Raw genomic sequence first — 19,961 nt, forward strand, 5'->3', positions numbered from 1 at the left:
GTTTCAGCGTTGCTAAGTTTATGATAGACCGATCGCGTGCACGTACGATATAGGAAACCACAAACTAGCACAGTCGAACCATGAGGCGCCCATGGCTTACGTTCCAACCACACTAAACCCAAGTCATTTGCTTTGTTTATTTTGCTTTTCCCTTTTCGTCAATGGTTTAGTTTATGTTTGACACCAAGGCACCATAATGGATTAAGTAGCGCTAATTCAACTGCTCTCGGAACATCTTTCTCCGATCCATCGTCAGAAAATCCAAGAAATCACAACCGATCACCGCACCGTCGCACCGCGATTCCTGAAATGCTCACCGTGCTGCCCACTCCCGCATCTGGCCTCCACAGATAAGAAATGATACGACGATGCTCGCCAGGATCATCTTCTGCGTGGTCGTCGCCGCCGCCGTCCTCGCCGTCGTCCTCCTCGCCACCGTCTCCCCGCTCCCGCACCACCGGTCCGGCGGCGGCCACAAGGGCGCTCCAGGCCAGCGCACCTTCACGGTGTACATCCACCCCACGGTATCGGCGCCAGCCGTGCAGCAAGAGCAACAAGTCCAAGAACGCCGGCAGGAAGAGAACGCGCTGGTGTTCCACCACCGGATGACGGCGGGGCCGGAGAGCGCGTCGAGGACCGTCGGCGCGGCCTCTGGGTTTCTGCTCCCTGCGGGCGAGCGGCGCGCCGCGGCGTCGGTGTTCGACACGGTGCACCTGGCGTTCGACGGCGGCGCCGGGCTGTCCGGCAGCCTCTGCGTCGAGACGAGCGACGAGAAGACGCGGCGGGACGGGAGACGACGCCACGACGGGGACGAGGAGGAGGTGCTGCGAGTGGTCGGCGGCACTGGCGCGTTCGCGTTCGCGCGAGGGCATGCCGTCCTACGGGGGCAGCGGCCCCGCCCTGGCGCCACGGCGGCGGCGCTGCTTCTTGAGCTAAGCATTTCCTCTGCTGGGAGTTTGGCTGGTACGCGTGAGTGATGGTCTGATCGGCTGATCGCCCATTAGGAAAAAAAAAAAAGAATGTGGGCGATCATATATGTCATAAACGATGCAGTTTTTGGCTTATTTTCATTTTTGTGATTTGAATTGGCAACGTGTTTTTTTTTTGTTGCTAAATAACCTGAGACGCAAGTGTTCACAAAAATGTATCGTTGCAAGTGTCTCCAGAATGACAGATTCATTTTTTTGGGTGGTGAGAGTAGTAGTCCTACTCCATACATTTCCTCTCTTTCCAAACAAGTTTTTTTTTCCAAATTTAAGTTTTCATTCATATTTTTGCATCCTATAAAAGGAGTATAAGTTTTTTTATAGAGTGAGAAAAGGTTAGTGGACAAATAAAAAAAGAAGAGCATATGGGCCCACACATGACTACAGACCGAGAAGCCGAGATAGGCCTATATCTCTTCACATTTGGCCCAACCTGACGGGGCCACTACATCCCCAATGGGCCCATACGCAACCCGCGAGCATCAGCAGTTCAGCACCAGTCAGTCTTCCGCCGCCTCTGTCCGCTTTGGCTCTCGCAGTCTCGCTCGTCGTTGGCTCGCTGCCGATGCGCGGCCGCACACGGACGGCGCGGAGGCGGAGCCGGGGGCGTCAGCCGCTGGGCACCCGAAACAACAGCCAAGGCGCCGCAGAGGCGCATACATGAAGCAAGCTCTACCTCTCTGACTCCGCCGTCGAAGGTACGCGGTCATCTCGACTATCTCACATCTTCACCTCTCGTGTTAGAGTCAGATACTGCAAAAGCACGCTTCTGGAAAAAGGTCCACAAGACCCTAAAGAAAGCTATGCAGCTCTCAATTTAGTAAACTCTTATCATCGTTGAAAATTATATCCACTCGATCTAGAATAATTGGAAATTTACCAATGCAAACATTGCCCCCCATGCATGGTTACGGTTATTGCCACTTTAGTGAATGACACATGGGTCTATCAATAGTAGTCTGTGGGTCTAGTAGCAAATTTGGGAAGCCCAATGTTTACAATGACAAGAATCTAAGGGCGTGATTGGTTGGGTGTGTAGGTTTGGGCCTGGCAAGAACCAGGAGCCTCAGCCAGCATGTATGCATACAGTTCCGTTTTTGTGCGTTGGAGTTTGTATGCTCAGTAGAAAACTTCATCCCAACAGCAGGTGTGCGCATCCCGCCGGCTAGGCTCTCTAGAAACGGAATTGATTCTCGTTTCCGCAGCCAGGTCGCGCTCGCACCTGCGTAACCAGCCAACCAAACGTCAATTTGCTGCATCACATGGGTCTGGTTGGGGCAAATACACCCAACCAATCTTGCCCTAAAGGGCTCGTCGGCCTATTTTAACTTCTAAAAAAGTTGTCAACATTGAATGAAAAGTCTAAAATGACTACCCAAATCTATATCTAAAGTATTCAACATAGCCCTTATGAAATATAACCTAAAATGGACCCATGAGTCTTCGTATAAATTCTCCACCTACGTTATTATGGAAATAATATAAACTATTCCTGAAACTAGAATATAAATCAGTACCCATTGTACTACTAAAAAACCAAAATATTCTTTAAATCTATTTCTTAAAATATATATCCAAAATTACTCCGAATATATGCTTCTAAATTACACGCTTCTACTATTTTTAATGAGGTTTTTGGTTAAATCTAAACCGTTAGATCGTTATAAAATAAAATAAAATTGAATGGCACATATTCTTTTATTTTTTATTTTTTTAGAAGGAGGAAACATCCTTTGCTTTTTAGAAAGCAATTGGTAGCTGATACAGAGTACTGGGGATACCAGTTCACAACAGAAAAAGCAAGAAAAAGAGTAGCCTCAAAGATCATTACAAGCTAGAGTTCAATAACATCTGATTGCAGGATAGGATTCATCTTGAAAGTCTTGAGCCAGTTTAGAATGTCTTCTTTTGCCTGTATGATCTGCTTCTGGTCCTTCTCCCTAAGAAGCACGCTCCATTTCTGAATCAAAAACAAGGCAATATATATCACATCAATTGGAGCTTTTGGAAATTTCTTCTCAATAGCAATCTTGTTTCTGGTAATCCATAGAGCCCAGGCAAAGGCCGAAAATAAGAAAATGATCAGTTTTTTGGTAGAGGCCCCTTGCCCCCTAACCAAAAGACAGAGAAATCTTCCTAGGAGGTAGGATGCAAAGACAAATGAAACACTTCACAAATTACCTCCCACATAAACTTTGCCAGGTGACAAGGAAAGAAAATATGATCAATATCCTCAACCTGACCATAAACACCACAGAGCAGAGATCCTTTCCACCCTTTTCTAATTAGGTTAGTAGCAACCTAGAGCCTATTATCTCTTCTTAATATAATGAAGCGCAGCTCTCCTGCGTTTTCGAGAAAAAAACCTGGAGCCTATTATTAGAAATTTGCTAGAGAAAAAATTGATCTTCAAAGAACCCTGCTCTTCCATATGACACCAGCAACCCTGCTACTAACTCCCCTGTTAGTCAAGAATCTGTACAACGATTTGGTAGAAAAAATCTTTTTCCTATCAAGGGCCCATTGTGTACAATCAGCCTTGTTGTCAATTAAAGAACAGTCCTTAAGCAAATGTAAAAGATCCAGCCAACTGTCATAATCTCGGGAAAATAAGCATCTGCGCACAGGGGCGGAGCCAGGATTTGAACATATGGGGGGCCGTGCAAACCAAGAACGATAAATAAACGTTTGCATTGTAATGCAAAAAAAGCAGAAAAACAAAAAAAAAGAGAAATTTAACTAGTCTCATGCCTCTAACCTTCACCTGATCATTCTATTTCTTTGACTAGGAAAAGAATCATAATAAAAACAAGTAGTTAAACGAGAGCAAAATTAATTAGTACTAGATCCTAACATCAAATGACAAACAATCAGTTACATATCATTTAGTCTTAGACAAAACGATCACTTAAACAAGTAAAATGGTCATTTAAATAGAAGGTTAAACAGAAACACCATACCACTGTTAGTGTTTAAACGTTGAGTACAACGGGCTAAATGACCGTTTAGAGTTTAGATGAATAATGATAGAAGCATAGAGATAAGAAAGATAATAGGAAGACTAATGCTAAATAATATAGATCCCATTGTTGGAGATCAATTCAGAAGGATTAAACAAGGAAAACGCTGATTTTCAATTAACTAGCTAATTAGAGTGTGTGGTAGAGGACAAACTGATGTTTGATAGATAATAATAAAAATAAAAGATATGAAAAAAATATTAGAAAGATCTAGATTCTATTTTTATAAAAAACTATTAGAGATTAATATGAAATAAGAATAAAAATCTTAGTACAGATAATATCATTAACTAGCTAATTAGATAATTAAACATCTAATCTATGAGGTGTATTAAGGGAGTTATGGGAAGGTTGGGGGGTGCCAGGCCTCCCTCAGCCCCCCCTTCCCTCCGCCACTGTCTGCGCATATTCTTTTATTGTTTGGATTAATCTCGTAATTACTAGATCCTCGTGGCAAATATGAGATTTCCTTTTAACAATGTTGTACTCATGTTTGGGATATTTAACTTTTTACCATTATAGCAGTTGGCATCTCTTCAGATAGCACTTTAACAGTTGTCACTATATTTTTACCAGCCGATAAAGAAAACCAATACAAATTTACCATATTTGCTTAGGTGGCACACCAGCCAAGCTTGCCAGCATGGATCCAAGCTTGTGGGTCATGCGAAATGTCCCTCCTGCCCATCTCTTCTTCCTGCCTTGTTTAGTTCCAAAAATTTTTAGTAAATCAACACTGTAGCACTTTCGTTTATATTTGATAAATATTATCTAATCATGGACTAACTAGACTTAAAAGATTTATCTCGTCAATTTCGACCAAACTGTGCAATTAGTTTTTATTTTTGTCTATATTTAATACTCTATACATACGTTTAAAGATTCGATGTGATGAAGAATATAAAAAAATTTGCAAATTTTTTTGAAAACTAAACAAGGCCGCACAGCTCACTGGCCTCTCTCCTGCAGTTCTGCTTGCTGCCATGCAAGTTTGGCGACACAGCGACATGGCAGGAGGCCGGGACTTGTTTAGTTCTAAAAAATTTTATAAAATTTTTCAGATTTTCCGTCACATCAAATCTTTACACGTATGCATAAAGTATTAAATATAGGTGAAAATAAAAAATTACACAGTTTAGTCGAAATTGATGAGACGAATTTTTTGAGCCTAGTTAATCCATGATTAGACAATACTTGTCAAATAAAAACGAAAGTGCTACGGTATCGATTTTCTAAAATTTTTTGGAACTAAACAAGCCTACTGCTTTTGCAACGGCGAGTCCATGTTGTTGGCCATCACTCCAGGAAATCATGCGCTGTGCTGGCTGCCCCATGCACTCGCCCGCTGTGCCTCCACGCTCGCGTGCCAGCCGCTAGCCATCCCTGTTCATGGAGCGCACCATTGAGGAGTGCTGCGAAGGACTTCGAGCCCACCCTCACCTTGCTTGTGCTCTAGTCTGCCATGGTGCGTTGCAGCAAAGACCAGGCGTGTGCAAGAGCAGGTCAGGGACAAAGGAACATGAGAGCAGGGGCAGGAGGGACATTTCACATGCCCTCTGCTGTCTCGATCCAACCTGAAGTGCAGTGCTGGCGTGCCACATCAGCAAATGTGGTATTTTCATATCAGTTCTCTTCATTTCATGGTAAAGTTGTATTGGCATCCGTTAAGATGCTATGTGAAGAGTCACCACTCGCTATAATGGTAAAAAGTTAAATTTTTCCTCATGTTTATGCACGTAGCTCAAATTAAGGTTTCTACTAAACACATGTGGAAGTATGATACAAAGGGCAAACTATGAATGTAGACAGCAAAATATATAGTGTAATTGGTAGCTAAAGTCTACATAACACAGTAAAGACTATAGGGTATTGATATGAATATTGTGTCGTGAACAAATGATGGTCAGAAATTTTGATTAGCGAGTCTTAATTTCAACTATGGCTTGTACCACTTATCTCTATTAATTTACTAACGGTGTAAGAGTACGGTTTGACAGACTTAGTTTTTTTTTTAATGTAGACAGACTTAGTTTTTATTATAGTATGTGACCTGAGGCTTTCTTCTATTCGAATTTCATTTGTATTTGTGAAGCTAAATGTTTCATTTTTTTTGGTTGCATTGATCCAAGTATGAGTGTATGACTAGTACGAGAAGAAGATGAATTTGTTTTTCTTTCCATAGTAGGTTTGATTGAGACATGGTGTAATGCATACAAACTACAAAGCAATACAGCCATATAAGTTTTATTGACATCGTATAATGGATGTGAAGTACAAACCATTTGCCCGTTACATAAGGGAAAGCATAAGAACCCTACACTGTATTCTTCTATTCCTAATTTCTTAGACCTTTTCTTTTCAAGATCATCTTTGCTAGTCTTGCTGACTATAAAGAACGCAAGAATACAAATTAATTTATGAGAACCAAAGTAATCTACTGGTGCAACACGGGGACTGCGACTCTGAATGTTCTGATCCCCTTCCCTTGCTGCAGAAGGATTGTATTTTCCGCTTGTTTCTGTGTATCCATACTCTAACATGTGGGTAACTCTTGTGCTGCAACATGGAGATATGTTCAAGTAACGGTTTGCTTCAATCCCTGCTGGCCCATATAGAGCTTTGATAGAAGGAAGACACTAGCAGAGGAAGCGAGCACCGCTCCACCAAAGCAGGCCATGTCGAGTCCAGTAAGCAGCGGCACGCTCTTGAACTTCTCAAGAACCCCCACCTGGAGCAGCAGGAGTATGGCATGGCTGATCCTCGTCTTCGCCTGCGTGACGGACCTGATCCTGGCACCTTCTTTCAGCTTCTGGTATGGATTTGTAGCTCCTTGTTAGTAGTACCAATACATGGGTGATGGATCTGTTGTATTCAACAAGTATTGACAGGGGATCAATTTACCTTCAGGTTGAATGCACCTAAGTGGGACGTGTCAACATGCCGTGCCTGTTGCTGAATGCTCTGAGAACCATAGAACATGGTGTACATCCCCATGCCAAACGTGAGAAGAGCAGTGCCAATCAGAAACATGTCTGAAGAGAAAGATATTTGGCCTCAAGTTAGTCAGTGGGTACAGCAGTGTGCGAACTGAAACTGACATGTAAGGAAGGTACTTAGCGGCCATAGGAGTGTACCTAACGCTTCAATAAGCAACCTTATGGTTTCACCCTGATCTACTGTGTGAGACATGGCGTGGAAGCGCATGAAGAATGACTTCATCACAACAGCACAACCCTGCAAGCGTGTAAAAATGTCAGCCCAGGAAGTCTTCACTCGAATCATTGGCTACAGGAGGCAAGGCAGGTAAAACTGAAGAAAGGGTCTCTACCTCAGCAAACAACGGGACTGAACCAACAAGGGATCCTGCAACACCGATCAGTGTGAAAGACTGGCAATTGATGATGACCTGACGTTGTTGTCCATATGAACTCCGTCAGACAAGATGAAAACCTGGTGGATAATTCTATGAACTGCAAATTCTGTTCTCTGTAGCATGTTTTTCAAAGAATTGTTACCTGATGGATCATTCTCTCGATGATCTTGGGCCAGCACTGCCCTGCCAGTGCCAACTGGGCGGCTCCAATTTTCCTCAGGATCATCCTCCTTGTGATCTCATACGCCAGGGGTAACAAGAGATCAATGCTCTTCATCTCCGACTCCGACAGGAAAACCCCCTGCTTCTTCACAGGTGTGATGCTGGCAGCTCCCAGGGTGATCAGGGCAGCCCTCTGCTCTGCGCCGCGGCTGATCATGTGCGGCGGCTTCTTCGCCTCCCACAGGAACGGGAACTTCAGAGAGGGGATACAGTATGGGGTGGTGTTACCAGATGTCGAAGGTGAAGGAAGATTTCTGTCCGTTTGGAATGCCTTGGAGGTTGCCCTGAGCAACCTGCCGCTTGCCACTGTCATTGCCGAGCTTGGGTTAGATGTACAGAGCTTCTCTCTTTCCCTAGTTCCCTTCTGCTCTAAAACCGATGTTGTATGAAGTCTTTGCTGCACCTGCTGCCTTGTGTGGCGCTTACGTCTGAATTTTTGCAGGAGAAGAAGGTGTGCAACTGTGAGTCTGTGACTGTATATATACGCACATGCACGTGTGAAGAATAAACGGGCAGTGGGGTTGAAGGGCGGATGCCGGGTGGAACAGAAGGTTCTGAAACCGGCACTTGTGGCTGGAGTGCATTTGTCCCGGAGCTGAACCAGCTCAACGGTAATATACAAATCTACGTGGTTTCTTGACGTCTTTGTGACACTTTTAGTACTTTTCATTTCGTCACATAATAATATTACACTGATCTTTGATTATATCTTTGGCTATTACCCATGTGTCTGTGATCCTAGTACATTAAATCACCTTTTTCTGGTCGTGTATTCAGTAGAGTATCTATTAACAAAATATGGATCAGTATCTTGTAATAACAAGCACCTATTTTCATTAGGAATGCAGGGAAATCAAAGCAATGTGCGGATTATCCTGAGAACATTTTAGAATTGGACTTTGGAGGAACCACTGCAATTGATGCAATCATGCAAAGATGATTTCGGCCAGCTCTTAATCCTGATTCTAATTAGTGGCTCGTTCAGGAGGTACCGACGATGCCATATATTTTTTTTTTTTTGGGGGGGGGGATGCCATGGTGTTGGACAAGCAGCAGGAGCAAAGATGTCTGCCCTTACAAGAAAGTTAGAAGTGTGTGCATCAAGAGTTAAATATGGAGATGATACTTTTGAACTTTGCTGCCTTCGTTGTAATATGGCACATATCAGTTCAAATAAAATCTGAGGCCAGGCTATTCCTTTAGCGAGTCATGTTGATCTGAAAATTTACCCAAGAGAATTTTTTTAGATTATTCAACCCAATATATTTTAAGTTTAATGATCTCTAACATTTTTTATTTTCTGTTGAAACTTGACAAAGTGGCATGGTAATAATGGCCACTCTCTTTGTTGAACAGAATATCCCGTGGACAGACTCGGTTCACTGCATAATTTCAGTTTCGCAGGTCAAGTTCACCTCCTCCGAAGGAAAAAATGGAGCCGCATGCTACAATGCTGATGGTTCGTCGTTTGACGACAAGCGAAACAGGACAGACGAGAAGAACGACTTGGCCGCACCGAAAGCCACGTTGAGGAAAGAAAGAAAGAAAGAAAGAAAGAAAGTGACTTCAACCTGCAAGCTGTACTGACTACTGTTAAGGCAAAGCTTCGCCGCTCAGCCCTCGAAAAAGCGCAGAAAAGCTCCAAAGATATTTTGGCTGCTCGATAGTAGGTGCGTCGTGCTGGTCTGCTGGCGGAGCGAGGAAACGCGCGCCGGCGCGTGGAGCTTCCACGCATTCGCGGCCGCACGCGGCCGCCGAGTGGAGAGCGGCGTCGTCAGACGTGAGGACGAGTGGTGGTGGGAGCGAACCGGACGTACTACGCGTGTGCGGCGGCAACGGGTTTCCGTGCTTGGCCCGCCGGCCGGCTCCCTCCGTCCCGTTCCAAGGGCATGCCGCATGCACGCACGTGACGCAAACGCCGGCCGCTCGTTCGTTCGTTCGTTAGGCCCCGTCGTCGTCTTCTTACCTGGTACTGGGGAATAGTAGCCGTGGAGCTGGCGTAGCATTGTCATTTGTCAGTTTCTGCAAACTTGGCGCGCCCGTCGATCGATCACGCTGCTCATGTGTCGTGCCGAACTCGCTTCAGCGTCGTCGTTCCTCCGCTAATACTGAGGCCTTGTTTAGTTCAAAAAAAAAAATTTACAAAATTTTTCAGATTCTCGTCACATCGAATCTTTAGACACATGCATGAAAGTATTAAATATAGACAAAAATAAAAACTAATTGCACAGTTTGGTCGAAATTGACGAGACGAATCTTTTGAGCCTAGTTAGTCCATGATTGGACAATATTTGTTAAATACAAACGAAAAAGCTACAGTGTCAATTTTACAAAATATTTTGGAACTAAACAAGGCCTGAGGAAGAGTTTTCTGGGAGCCTATCGAGAGAGAGCAGGCACGCGACGCCAGCGATTCGGCGATGCATATGGACAAGTGGTACCCACGGCAGGCTCGTAATCCTGCGTACCCTACCCCCTACCTGTACTAGTCATCCAGGCTCAACGGTTGGCAGGTCGTGTCAGTCCAGCGAAACGTCTCGGCGTTCGTCATCTGGCGAGCCCACGTCGACGTCGCCAAGGCCAGTCGTGAGCTCGTGATGCTGATGCGCTACAATTTCTTCGCGCTGTGGTCGCGTCGTCTACTCTGCTTTCTATCAGGGCCTTGCTCCGGCCCAATTAAACCTGTTCCAGAAACGGAGGGAGAAGGGTCTGGCGGCTCCCCAGTTTCTGGCCATCGTCATTTCGTCATGTATCAGGGCTAGGGCTTCCTCTTTTGTTTTTCCGGGGAGCAACTAGGATCTCAGTTTTCAATTGAACTTTGATTATATAATTCTAAATTCTAGCTTTAAACTTCTTTTTCTTTTGAAACGAATAAGGCAGGATGGCCTTGAACTTCTAGTCTAGGTTATATTTCTCAACTAAGAGCTCGTTTGGCGGGGTTCTTGAAGGCGACTCTCTTGCTCAACTACTGTGCTGCACTTGTGTAGTAATGTGATGTAACGGCCTATGGCTCCTCTTCAAATGAATTAGCAACCATCTGATTCTTCAAATGAATTAGCATGAGTACTGACCCCCAGCAGAACGTAGTGCAGGTAATCTGATTCTGCAGAATCCCCATTTATATTTTCAATTCTTTTTAAACAATGAGGATCCAGAATCTTTGTCCACAAGCTTAGATTGCAGGGTACCACGATAAAAAGGCGAGCATAAAGTTTTGGGCACTCGCAAAGCAAAGGGAAGTAGTGGGGCTGCAGCCAAACGGTGGCATACATTTGGTTGGATATATTCGTGGTTGTCAGATAGGCTCGAAAATGTATCGCCAGCCTTGTTTAGTTTCCAAAAAATTTTGCAAAAATTTTCAGATTCTCCGTCACATCAAATCTTTAGATGCATGCATGAAGTATTAAATATAGACGAAAATAAAAACTAATTTCACAGTTTTGTCGGAATTGACGAGACGAATCTTTTGAGTCTAGTTAGTACATGATTGGATAATATTTGTCAAATACAAACGAAAGTGGTACTATTCCTATTTTGTAAAAAAATTTTGGAACTAAACGAGGCCCAAATAGCAGATTGAGTGCTGTCTTTCTGCTACATTTCAGGCTTTTTCTCCACCGAGGCGACAAAAGCTATTTGTCTCTCTCCTTAATATGCTTTATAATTAAAATGTATGCCTTTTATACATCAGAATCCAAATTAGTATAAAATGTATGCGTAATATGGTAATATCTTGTTGGGTTGTACTACACAAGCAATCCGTGTTTGTTAAAATTATGTTTGTTTTGTTTACAATGTGCTGCTTGCAGTTACCTCTATCTTCTATTGGTGTCTCGTATATTTCTAGTAAAAATATGAGAGGAGAGAATATTTCATTTTTATCTATCTATCTATCAGCTTGTGCAAATCCATCGGCTAAATTTCATTGGGCACTCTATGTGGATAACGAAACACATGTTGTACAAGTATAATGCAGGCAACTAGACAGATCCTACTATCCTAGTAATCAGGTACTTTGCTCATGATCAGTATTCGGTGCACTCCATGGTCCACATGTATCCCTCTCCGGTTCAGAGCATGCACAGGCTTTTGTTCTGTTACCTCTGTAGTGAACGCCAATGCCCTGTGACCGTGAGCCTGGCAAGTGGTGGCACGTGTACACTTGATGAAACCCTAGCAGGTCGAGCACAGAGGATTGTCCCTTGTAAAGCATCCATGGGCCATGGCAATTGGCAAACGAAGCACTACTGGGCAATCCAATCGGATATGCACGGCGCAATCGACTAGTTAGAAACAGCCTGAACGGAACCGGCTTGCTAGCACATTACATACAGCCCTCGGGTACAGACAAGACAACGCTCAACGCACACGGATCTCACGTCCACGAACCAGAGATGAAAACGTAGAGGATGAGATGACTTTGGAGCGGTAAACGATCTGGAGCTTCTCAGCCATTCTCGTCCACACCTGATCTCCGTTCGATTCTCTCGCGATCGCGTGAGAAATTCCCATGTCTGAACCGAGCGCCAGAGGACGCGGCTGCACTGCACTGCACGTACAGGACTACGGGCTCATCCCCATCCTGGACGCCCTGGACGCCACCACGTTGCGCGCGTGCGAGTCGCACACCTGCGTGCTGAACTTGCACCCGTGTCGCGCCCTCCACCCACCCGCCGCGGGCCTGGACCCGTCCCCGCCGCCGTCCGCGCTGCGACCGCCAGGCGACCGGGTGCCGCCGCGCCCGTCGATCTTCTTGATGGCCCTGCGCATGCTGGAGCACTCGCGCTCCAGCTCCTGCACCCGGCTCGCCACGCTGTCCATGTCTAGCCGCAGCACCTGGCTCTCCTGCGCCAGCGCCGTCGCCCCACGCCACGCCACCGCCTCGCTGGTGCTTGCACGCGGGGGGCCGCCGGCGGAGGACGCCAAGAGCGTGCCCGTGATGGCGCGCCGGAGCTGCAGCTGCTCGAAGAAGAGCACCTGCAGCACCGCCCGCAGCGGGAGCCGCTCGTTCTGCGCCGCGTGCGTGCACGCCTCCACCGTCAGCTTCCGGCAGTCCACCACCCCCACCACCCTGTCCCGCTCCTCCGCCGTTAGCCGTGGGTGTGCCTGCAAACTAACCAGTCAGTGACCAAAAAAGACGAGGTCTTTGGCAGTGACACCTCAAAAGGCGACATAATTTTCTTTGTCCTTTAACGTGCACGACATGCTCTGTGGTGACCTGGCAGCGGACGCACGCACGTACCTTGAGGTAGATGTCGACGGCGCGGTAGACGCCATCGTCGTAGATACGGGCATGGTCGGGCAACGAAAGCGCGAGCTCGCAGAACTTGGCGGGCTTCAGGTTGGCGTCTGAAGCGACCTCGGCAAGGTAACTGTCCACCAGCTTGCCCACCTGCACCATGACCATGGCCGACGGGCGCGCCACCACCTCGGCGGCCACCGCTTCCTCCTCCTCGATCGCAGCCGAAGACGATGCCTCGCCGCCACCGAGCTCCTCCTCCGCGAGGAAATACCTGACGATGCGTTGGACGCAGTCCACGTCGTAGAGCGTCTCCGCGGCGCTCGAGTAGCTTAGGATGAGCACGTCCTCCAATGTGGCCTGCTGCAGCTGCGTGGCGGCCTTCCGCTCAAGCGCCGCGCGCGCCGCGTCTGACGCGTGCAGAATTTGCGCCGTCCGCAGCAGCGCAAATAGAAACTTGGCGGTGACCACGCGCCCCGAGCAAGTGTCGGCGGGGAGGCTGGCGACCACTGCCTCGAGGAGCTCCTTCTGCTCCACCTCAGACGATAGCGGCGCGGAGGCGAGGCGCCGCCGCATGGACCTGGACAGCCCCGGGATGGTGCCCCTGGCGTAGGACACCAGGCAGCTCTCCCTGGCCTCCGCCCTGACGTCGTCGCGCGCGGCCATGGCCGCCATCATCCGCTTGTACATGCGCAGGCCGAGCACGGCCAGGTCGTCGAACCAGGACCGCGACGCGGCCGACGAGCGCGCGGCGATGGCGTCCACGCAGCGGGAGACAATGCCGAGCTCCTCGGCGAGCGGCAGCAGCTCCTCGCAGGACTTGAGCGCCTTGGTGGCGTCGCCGGGATGCCTCAGCACGGTCTGCTCCAGGTACGCCTCTGCGCGCGCGGCGAGGTTGTCCTCGGCGTGGTCCTCTGTCATCTCGAGGTACTCGGCCGCGCACCGCAGTGGCGCCACGTTCCAGGCGGTGAGCTCGACGCGGACGCCGTAGCAGAACTTGGCCGCCGCCTCGAACGTGCCCGGCCCGCCCGGGAAGTCCGGGAACGCAATGCTGTACGGCTGGCCGTCGCCCTCTCCCGTCCTAACCTGCTCCTGCTCGGGCTCGGCTTCCTCTTCCTCCTCTGCTTCCTCGATCTCTATCTCTGCAGCACCGTCGCCGCCTCCGTCACTGCTACTCCTCATCTGTCTCCGTCGCCGCCGCGGACGCTGCTCCTCCTGCTCGCTGAGTATGCGGTGGATCTTGCGGCTCTTGGACATGAGCGGAAACTGCGTAGGAAACGCCTCAGCGGAATTTCATCGAGCACGACGCAAGCCCCCCCAACAATTTAGAGCAGCTCAAGAACTCACCTTGTGGAGGTGGAAGGTCATGTCGTCCACCTCGAAGACGACGTCGCTGGGCAGCCCCGTGGTGCAGAACCTGGCGCGAGATACAGAACCCATCATCAACACAACACACACGGAATTCTGCATCAAACCACCGCAATTCAAATAGCCAGCAGCACCAGCGCGCGGCGCTCACTACTCACCATGCCTGGCCCCTCGAGGAGCCGTGCCGGACCGACGACGACATAGAGGCCGCTGCCCTGCCCGCTACGCTCCGTCAAGCTACGATCCGGACTGAGAGAAGAAGGGAGATGGAGATGGCATCCGCTACATCTACTTCCCTCCCTCGCTCTACCGTATGATTGGGGCGGCGGGCGGGCGCCGGCCGGGTAGGTGTGGCAATTCAGGTCTGTGATCTGTCTACCTGGCTGGCGAATTAAATTGGCATCAGAATCCCACTTCCCAGGCCAGTGTCAGCAGCAGGAAGTTATTGCTGGGGGTGTGGGGGGATAAACAAGGAAGGACACAGCACAGCCGATGACATGTATGGAAAGCTACGGCTCGTTGCTGCGCCTGCGATGCTCGTGGTTTAGTTAAAAATCTTGGGTCATCAACGATCCGCTCGCTGCCGGCTTGCCGCCGCTCATCTACTGCCTTTTTTGTGCGTGTTCTCTTGGCGGTGGAGTGGGGAGAGGGCGGTGAGGTGCGTGTGACCCAACCACTCCACGTCAAGCAAGCATGAGAGGAGAGGGAACGCTTGGAAACTTCTTGGGCGGGTAGACCTTCACCTACGCCTTGCGCCGGTCCACGGCTATGGATTTGGACAGCTGAGAAAAGAGGGGAAAAAAGGGGATGAAATTATAACAGCAAAAGGCGGCCTCTTTCTTGCGTCAACACCCAACAGCAAAAGGCTTTGTAAAAAAGAGGGTATGGATGCCCTGGGAAACAATTTCAGGAAGCCAACCATGTAGACATGTAGTAGTAGTACGGCGGCGCAGCCGAGAAATGAACAATCTGCGGCATTGCGCTGCATGTTTCAGTTTCAGACTTTCAGTCCCCTATTATATTTTGGCCTTGTTTAGTTCCTAAAAAATTTTGCAAAATTTTTCAGATTCTCCGTCACATCGAATCTTTAGACACATGCATAGAGTATTAAATATAGATGAAAATAAAAACTAATTGCACAGTTTGGTCGAAATTGACGAGACGAATCTTTTGAGCCTAGTTAGTCCATGATTGGACAATTTTTGTCAAATACAAACGAAAGTGCTACAGTGTCGATTTTGCAAAATTTGTTGGAACTAAACAAGGCCTTTGTGTATGTTGTTATTAGGTTGCCAGTGCTGACAGTCGAGTAATCTTAACTGTAAAGCATACGGCTACTAATAATACAGTAATATTACGAGCAGTACGTGCTACGGCATGTACGTATACATTTGTTTTTGACTAAAATTCTTGCCCTTTTTTTTTCCCTTTCTTTCTTTTGCGCTGCTTTTAGGCGGACAGATGGGAGCTGTCTGTCTGAAATCTGAAACGGGGGCGGTGTGTGTGCTGCCTTTACCGCTGGCCGTTTCGTTTTCGCACCGTTTCCTTTTTCTCTCCCTTTCCCGCGGTCGTTTTCCAGCCAGCCCGGCACGGCTGCGGCAGGATTTCAGGGCAGGGCATGGCACTCCTCAAGGTGTGAAGGCGTGAAGCTGAGCACGCAGCTGAAGTAGAATGAACGAACAACGTGCACCAACTCACGCTGACTGGAGTCCCCAACGCTTCTGTACCTGCACCCTGGTGACTCAGGCGAACAAGGCGGTAGTGTAAAAAACAGGACGAACGTATCGACGGTCAAATGCATTTTTATCATGGCACCAGAATCAGGGATAATTGGATGAACTGAATGGGAGGCTACAGCTCGAAATCAACATGTGTTGCGTGCTGCCCCAACCGCGCGCCGCACAAAGCAAACTACTGTTCCAGAATTAAGTGAACACATTACTCCTCGCTAGAAACAAAAAATAAACAGCCCCGCGTCCTTGAGATTAACGAGACAAAAGACAATAGAGAATTCATAGCTTCGTAGAAGCTGAGCACATTACATTCCTACTACTGTGGCTCCATACGAGAAAGACTGTAGACATTAAATTAGAAAAAAAAAACTCCGGTGAAAAAAGGAGCAAGGCTTGAACACACAACCGATGACCTCCACAACTGGAGTGCTCACCAACCAAGCTACACCTCAGACCCCATTGTGGTACTAGTTTTGTCCTAAGTTGAACATTCCTAACTTTGTCTCTTAATTTTTTTAAAAAAAAATCATGTAGTTTTTATGCAGAAATGGAGTCAGTTTATTTTCTTTCTTTCTTTGGATGAATCTTGGAGTCAGTTTGTTATGGTAAATATTTCAATTCTGCATATACATATGATAATTTTGCTACTTTGGATTACCATTTTACTTGCAAGTTGGTACTATGCAACACAATGCAAAGGCAATTAAGGGTTGTTCCTGAGGCTTCATTCGGTATATTTCATTGTAAGCACGTCTCGAAATAATGATTGACGTGCCAATTATATTCCAACCGATGACAATTATAGTTTTGAAGCCAAAAATTGTATGAGTAAGGTGTATAAGTCACCTACTTTGTCGATAAGAATACAACTATGATAGGATTATTGCTACTAAGTAAACTACACATTCTTTCGAGCTCTAAAAAAACTGCTTACACTTTCACTTCGGTCATTCATTTATTACGATTTCAATATTATTACCACTTTCAAAATCTCGCAGCAACACACAAGAAATCCACCAAGTCCGAGGTATGTGCCCGTCAGCGCATGGTCCAAATTTTTGACAAAGTTTAGCGGATTCCTGTAACTTTGAGGGTGGCCGAAAGAAAAATCCAAAAATTTCTTGGTACACTAATACACATTGTTTATTGTAAATCTATACTCCCATCGTCCCAAAAGAAAAGTATGAGTTTGGTAAACCAACTCCCTATCTTAATATTTTAGCAAAAAGAGAAAGAGTTTCCTTTAGAAGTTTGGTAAAATAACTTTTTAAAAATAGAAAGTTGTCAAATATCCTCCTCGACTCATAAATTTCCAAAGTCGAGAGAACTCCTCATCTCTCCTTCTTGGACCTGTTTTCACGCCATTTCTCGTATAGTCTTTTGGTCCGACCATCGTTGGGATGTAACGACCTCCATTGTTGTCGCCCTATATGTCAATGCTATCGCTCCATACTTGCCTCTACGAGTGTTATTGGTCTTTGGTTTGCAAGCATAATATGCTGCCTTCACACATGCATAGTCTGGTATCTTTGTATATACTCATCACTTGCATTACAAAAGGCATGAAAGCTAGACACGCCTTGCTGACCATACAGAGCTAGTGCCCGCTTCAGTATGGTGCCGAGAAAAGATACAATTTCCTTTTCAATTTTTTATGAACAACATAATAAACCAAAAAAATCATTAAATATGAGCCCCACTACAACTTTTATAAAGTTATTATAGGAGACTGTTGGAGAAGAAAAAAAAAAATAAGGTTACTATTTCTTTTATTAACTTGCTAAATTGATTAGTTTAGCAAATAAATTATACCAAACTTCTAGAGATGCTCTAAGTGTCTCTTTAGCTATTAATCTTGACAAAAATATTGTTGGAATTAATACCTAAAGGGTCACCTATTTTGTGATGGAGGAAGTAACTCTAGACTTCTATTCTCTATAATTTATGTTGCATATTCTTGTACTCATTAGATAGCCATAAATCATGGTGTGTAGATCTAATATATATATATATATATATATATATATATATACACACACACACACACACACACACAAACACACTTCATGTTCCAAGTGTTTAAAATAAAATCCCCAAAATTTTAGCCAAATTTCATGAATTTCAGTAATTTTGTGGGTAGCAATAATAGAATTTCGAAAACCTAGCCGTAGAAAACACCCGTGGTGATTTTATGGTTATGGAGGTTAGTGTGTACGCATTGCAAATCGTGTATAAAGACAGGGTGCAGAAAAATTAAAACAACAATAATGATTGAGGTGTTTGCAAGAAACAATTGAAGATTCAATATAGAATCACGTTTTAGATGTTGCTTTGGGAAACTTTTCAGTCTTTTTTGTTGGATCAAAACTTTGTTTTTAGATTGCATGGACCGTTGTGCTTTTGTGTGTAATAAAAAAACAACTATATGTATTAGTCGATGCAGAAAGCTGTGATATTAATATATTCTCTTTTCTAAAAAAATAGCATTTGCATCGTGTATAAAAAATGATTAAGTGGAGGAGTGGGGGTGATGCTATAGCGAGAGCACTCAGGCCTAACTACCTAAGCGCCTATAAGCATAGCTAGCGGTATAAGATAAGATGGAATCCGATTTGTTCGTCGTCCTTTTGTGTTCGGAAAAAAACCCGTTTGGAATGTTCGGTGTCGTCGGCCGATCGACGGCTGGCATAGTGGCATGCATGCATGCATACGCCATGGAGCCGAAAGCGAAGCGCTGTCTACCAGAGTACCGCGGGTACTACTATCTAGCTAGGGCCTTGTTTAGTTTCTAAAAATTTTGTAAAATTTTTTAGATTCTCCGTCACATCGAATCTTTAGACATATGTATGAAGTATTAAATATACATTAAAATAAAAACTAATTGTACATTTTGTTTGGAATTGACGAGACGAATCTTTTAAGCCATAATTGGATAATATTTGTCAAATACAAACGAAATTGCTACTATTTCTATTTTGCAAAAAATTTTGGAAGTAAACGAGGCCTAGGGGTACCACAGGTTTTCGGTTGGCTGCTGCATGTGCTCGAAATTCTCGATCAACCGACAACTCCCAACGTCTCGTCCTAGACAGTCATGCTGATGATGTTCGAGTTGACCACAGCGGGGAAAACGTCTCATCTCACTACCTTTCGCAGCCAGAGCCAGGTGAGGGTTCCATGCTCTCGCTGTGCTTGTATCGTTGTCCCTTAGCGTCGGCGCAAACTGCGAAACGCAAAGGGAATGCCCGCGCGCGGGCAGTTGGCCCTTGGCCGTGCTCGCTCGCTGCGCGCGGAGACGCACCATGGAACGGTTCCATTGAAAGTTTGAAACCGACGGACGGACGCACATATATATATACTACACCTATGTTGGGGGCGAGAGCCAGCGCGTAGGGACGACACGGCGAATGAAGAGCCGGTGCATGCAACTTGGACTTGCCGGGCGGCGAGCACCGTGGTCATTTAACAGTCACAACAAATCAACCAATTATTATGACCTTCAATAGTGTTTTCAGCAGTATCTTTCTTCCACGGGCCGGGCACGCATCATTTTGCGCGCCTCTCCGGTTTCCTTTCTGGCGCAATCATCCACTCGCCTTTTCTGTCGCAATGATGCTATGCGGGTACAGTAGCGGTCGTAGCGTCAGTTTATTGTTGGATTCAGAACCGGGGGACGACACTAGCTAGCCGATGAAGCTTTGCGCGTGCGCAGGACCGAAGGGCCGTCGGCGTGTCTTGCAAGGGATGGGGGTTGGAAGGCGAGTGCTAAAGCATGTTTATTCCACAGGGCACTGTTTGGTGCAGTGTCAGTGTCAGTGTCAGTGTCAGTGTCGGCTTATTAACGTAACCTCGGTCGATCGACATCGCCATTAGAAGAAATGAAGCAGGTACCGGTGACGTATATGATAATGTCTCTACCACAACACCTGTCCATAACCCCACCGCACCGGAGCTTGTGGCAACAAATTGTAAGTGTAAATATAACCCAGTAAATTAACACGTATGAACGGGCACCAAAAC

At 46.3% G+C, this 19,961-nt stretch overlaps 3 protein-coding genes and 1 long non-coding RNA gene across 4 annotated transcripts; 2 read left to right on the forward strand and 2 right to left on the reverse strand.

Annotated features, from left to right (window-relative positions):
• Positions 151–1,226, forward strand: LOC8060499. The gene has a single exon (XM_002463861.2). It carries the CDS (start codon positions 369–371, stop codon positions 975–977), a length of 609 nt encoding a protein of 202 aa, XP_002463906.2. The 5' UTR covers positions 151–368; the 3' UTR covers positions 978–1,226.
• On the reverse strand, positions 6,225–8,037 carry LOC8085968. The gene is made up of 5 exons (XM_002466445.2): positions 7,522–8,037; positions 7,335–7,412; positions 7,141–7,240; positions 6,908–7,038; positions 6,225–6,815 (listed from the first exon to the last, which is right to left on the reverse strand). The coding sequence occupies exons 1-5, from the start codon at positions 7,912–7,914 to the stop codon at positions 6,582–6,584; spliced, it is 936 nt and encodes a 311-aa protein (XP_002466490.1). The 5' UTR covers positions 7,915–8,037; the 3' UTR covers positions 6,225–6,581.
• Positions 6,677–8,803, forward strand: LOC110430108. Its single transcript, XR_002447332.1, has 4 exons — positions 6,677–6,818; positions 6,914–7,933; positions 8,044–8,212; positions 8,442–8,803. It is a non-coding gene; the product is annotated as an uncharacterized LOC110430108 (long non-coding RNA).
• On the reverse strand, positions 11,814–14,975 carry LOC8060500 (BTB/POZ domain-containing protein At5g66560). The gene is made up of 4 exons (XM_002466446.2): positions 14,367–14,975; positions 14,188–14,257; positions 12,844–14,106; positions 11,814–12,707 (listed from the first exon to the last, which is right to left on the reverse strand). The coding sequence occupies exons 1-4, from the start codon at positions 14,408–14,410 to the stop codon at positions 12,165–12,167; spliced, it is 1,920 nt and encodes a 639-aa protein (XP_002466491.1). The 5' UTR covers positions 14,411–14,975; the 3' UTR covers positions 11,814–12,164.

Source organism: Sorghum bicolor, chromosome 1 (genome assembly GCF_000003195.3).
Source record: "Sorghum bicolor cultivar BTx623 chromosome 1, Sorghum_bicolor_NCBIv3, whole genome shotgun sequence".
Classification (NCBI taxonomy): domain Eukaryota; kingdom Viridiplantae; phylum Streptophyta; class Magnoliopsida; order Poales; family Poaceae; genus Sorghum; species Sorghum bicolor.

Excerpts from the sequence above, each read along its gene's own strand:
- LOC8085968 (XM_002466445.2), bottom strand. The coding sequence starts at position 7,914 with ATGACAGTGGCAAGCGGCAGGTTGCTCAGGGCAACCTCCAAGGCATTC. Across the intron at positions 7,241-7,334 it reads CAGTCCCGTTGTTTGCTGAG|GGTTGTGCTGTTGTGATGAA; the intron begins GTAGAGACCCTT and ends ACACGCTTGCAG. Across the intron at positions 6,816-6,907 it reads TAGGTGCATTCAACCTGAAG|AAGCTGAAAGAAGGTGCCAG; the intron begins GTAAATTGATCC and ends AATCCATACCAG.
- LOC8060500 (XM_002466446.2), bottom strand. The coding sequence starts at position 14,410 with ATGTCGTCGTCGGTCCGGCACGGCTCCTCGAGGGGCCAGGCATG. Across the intron at positions 14,258-14,366 it reads TCCTCGAGGGGCCAGGCATG|GTTCTGCACCACGGGGCTGC; the intron begins GTGAGTAGTGAG and ends ATCTCGCGCCAG. Across the intron at positions 12,708-12,843 it reads CCGTCGACATCTACCTCAAG|GCACACCCACGGCTAACGGC; the intron begins GTACGTGCGTGC and ends GTTAGTTTGCAG.
- LOC8060499 (XM_002463861.2), top strand. The coding sequence starts at position 369 with ATGCTCGCCAGGATCATCTTCTGCGTGGTCGTCGCCGCCGCCGTCCTC.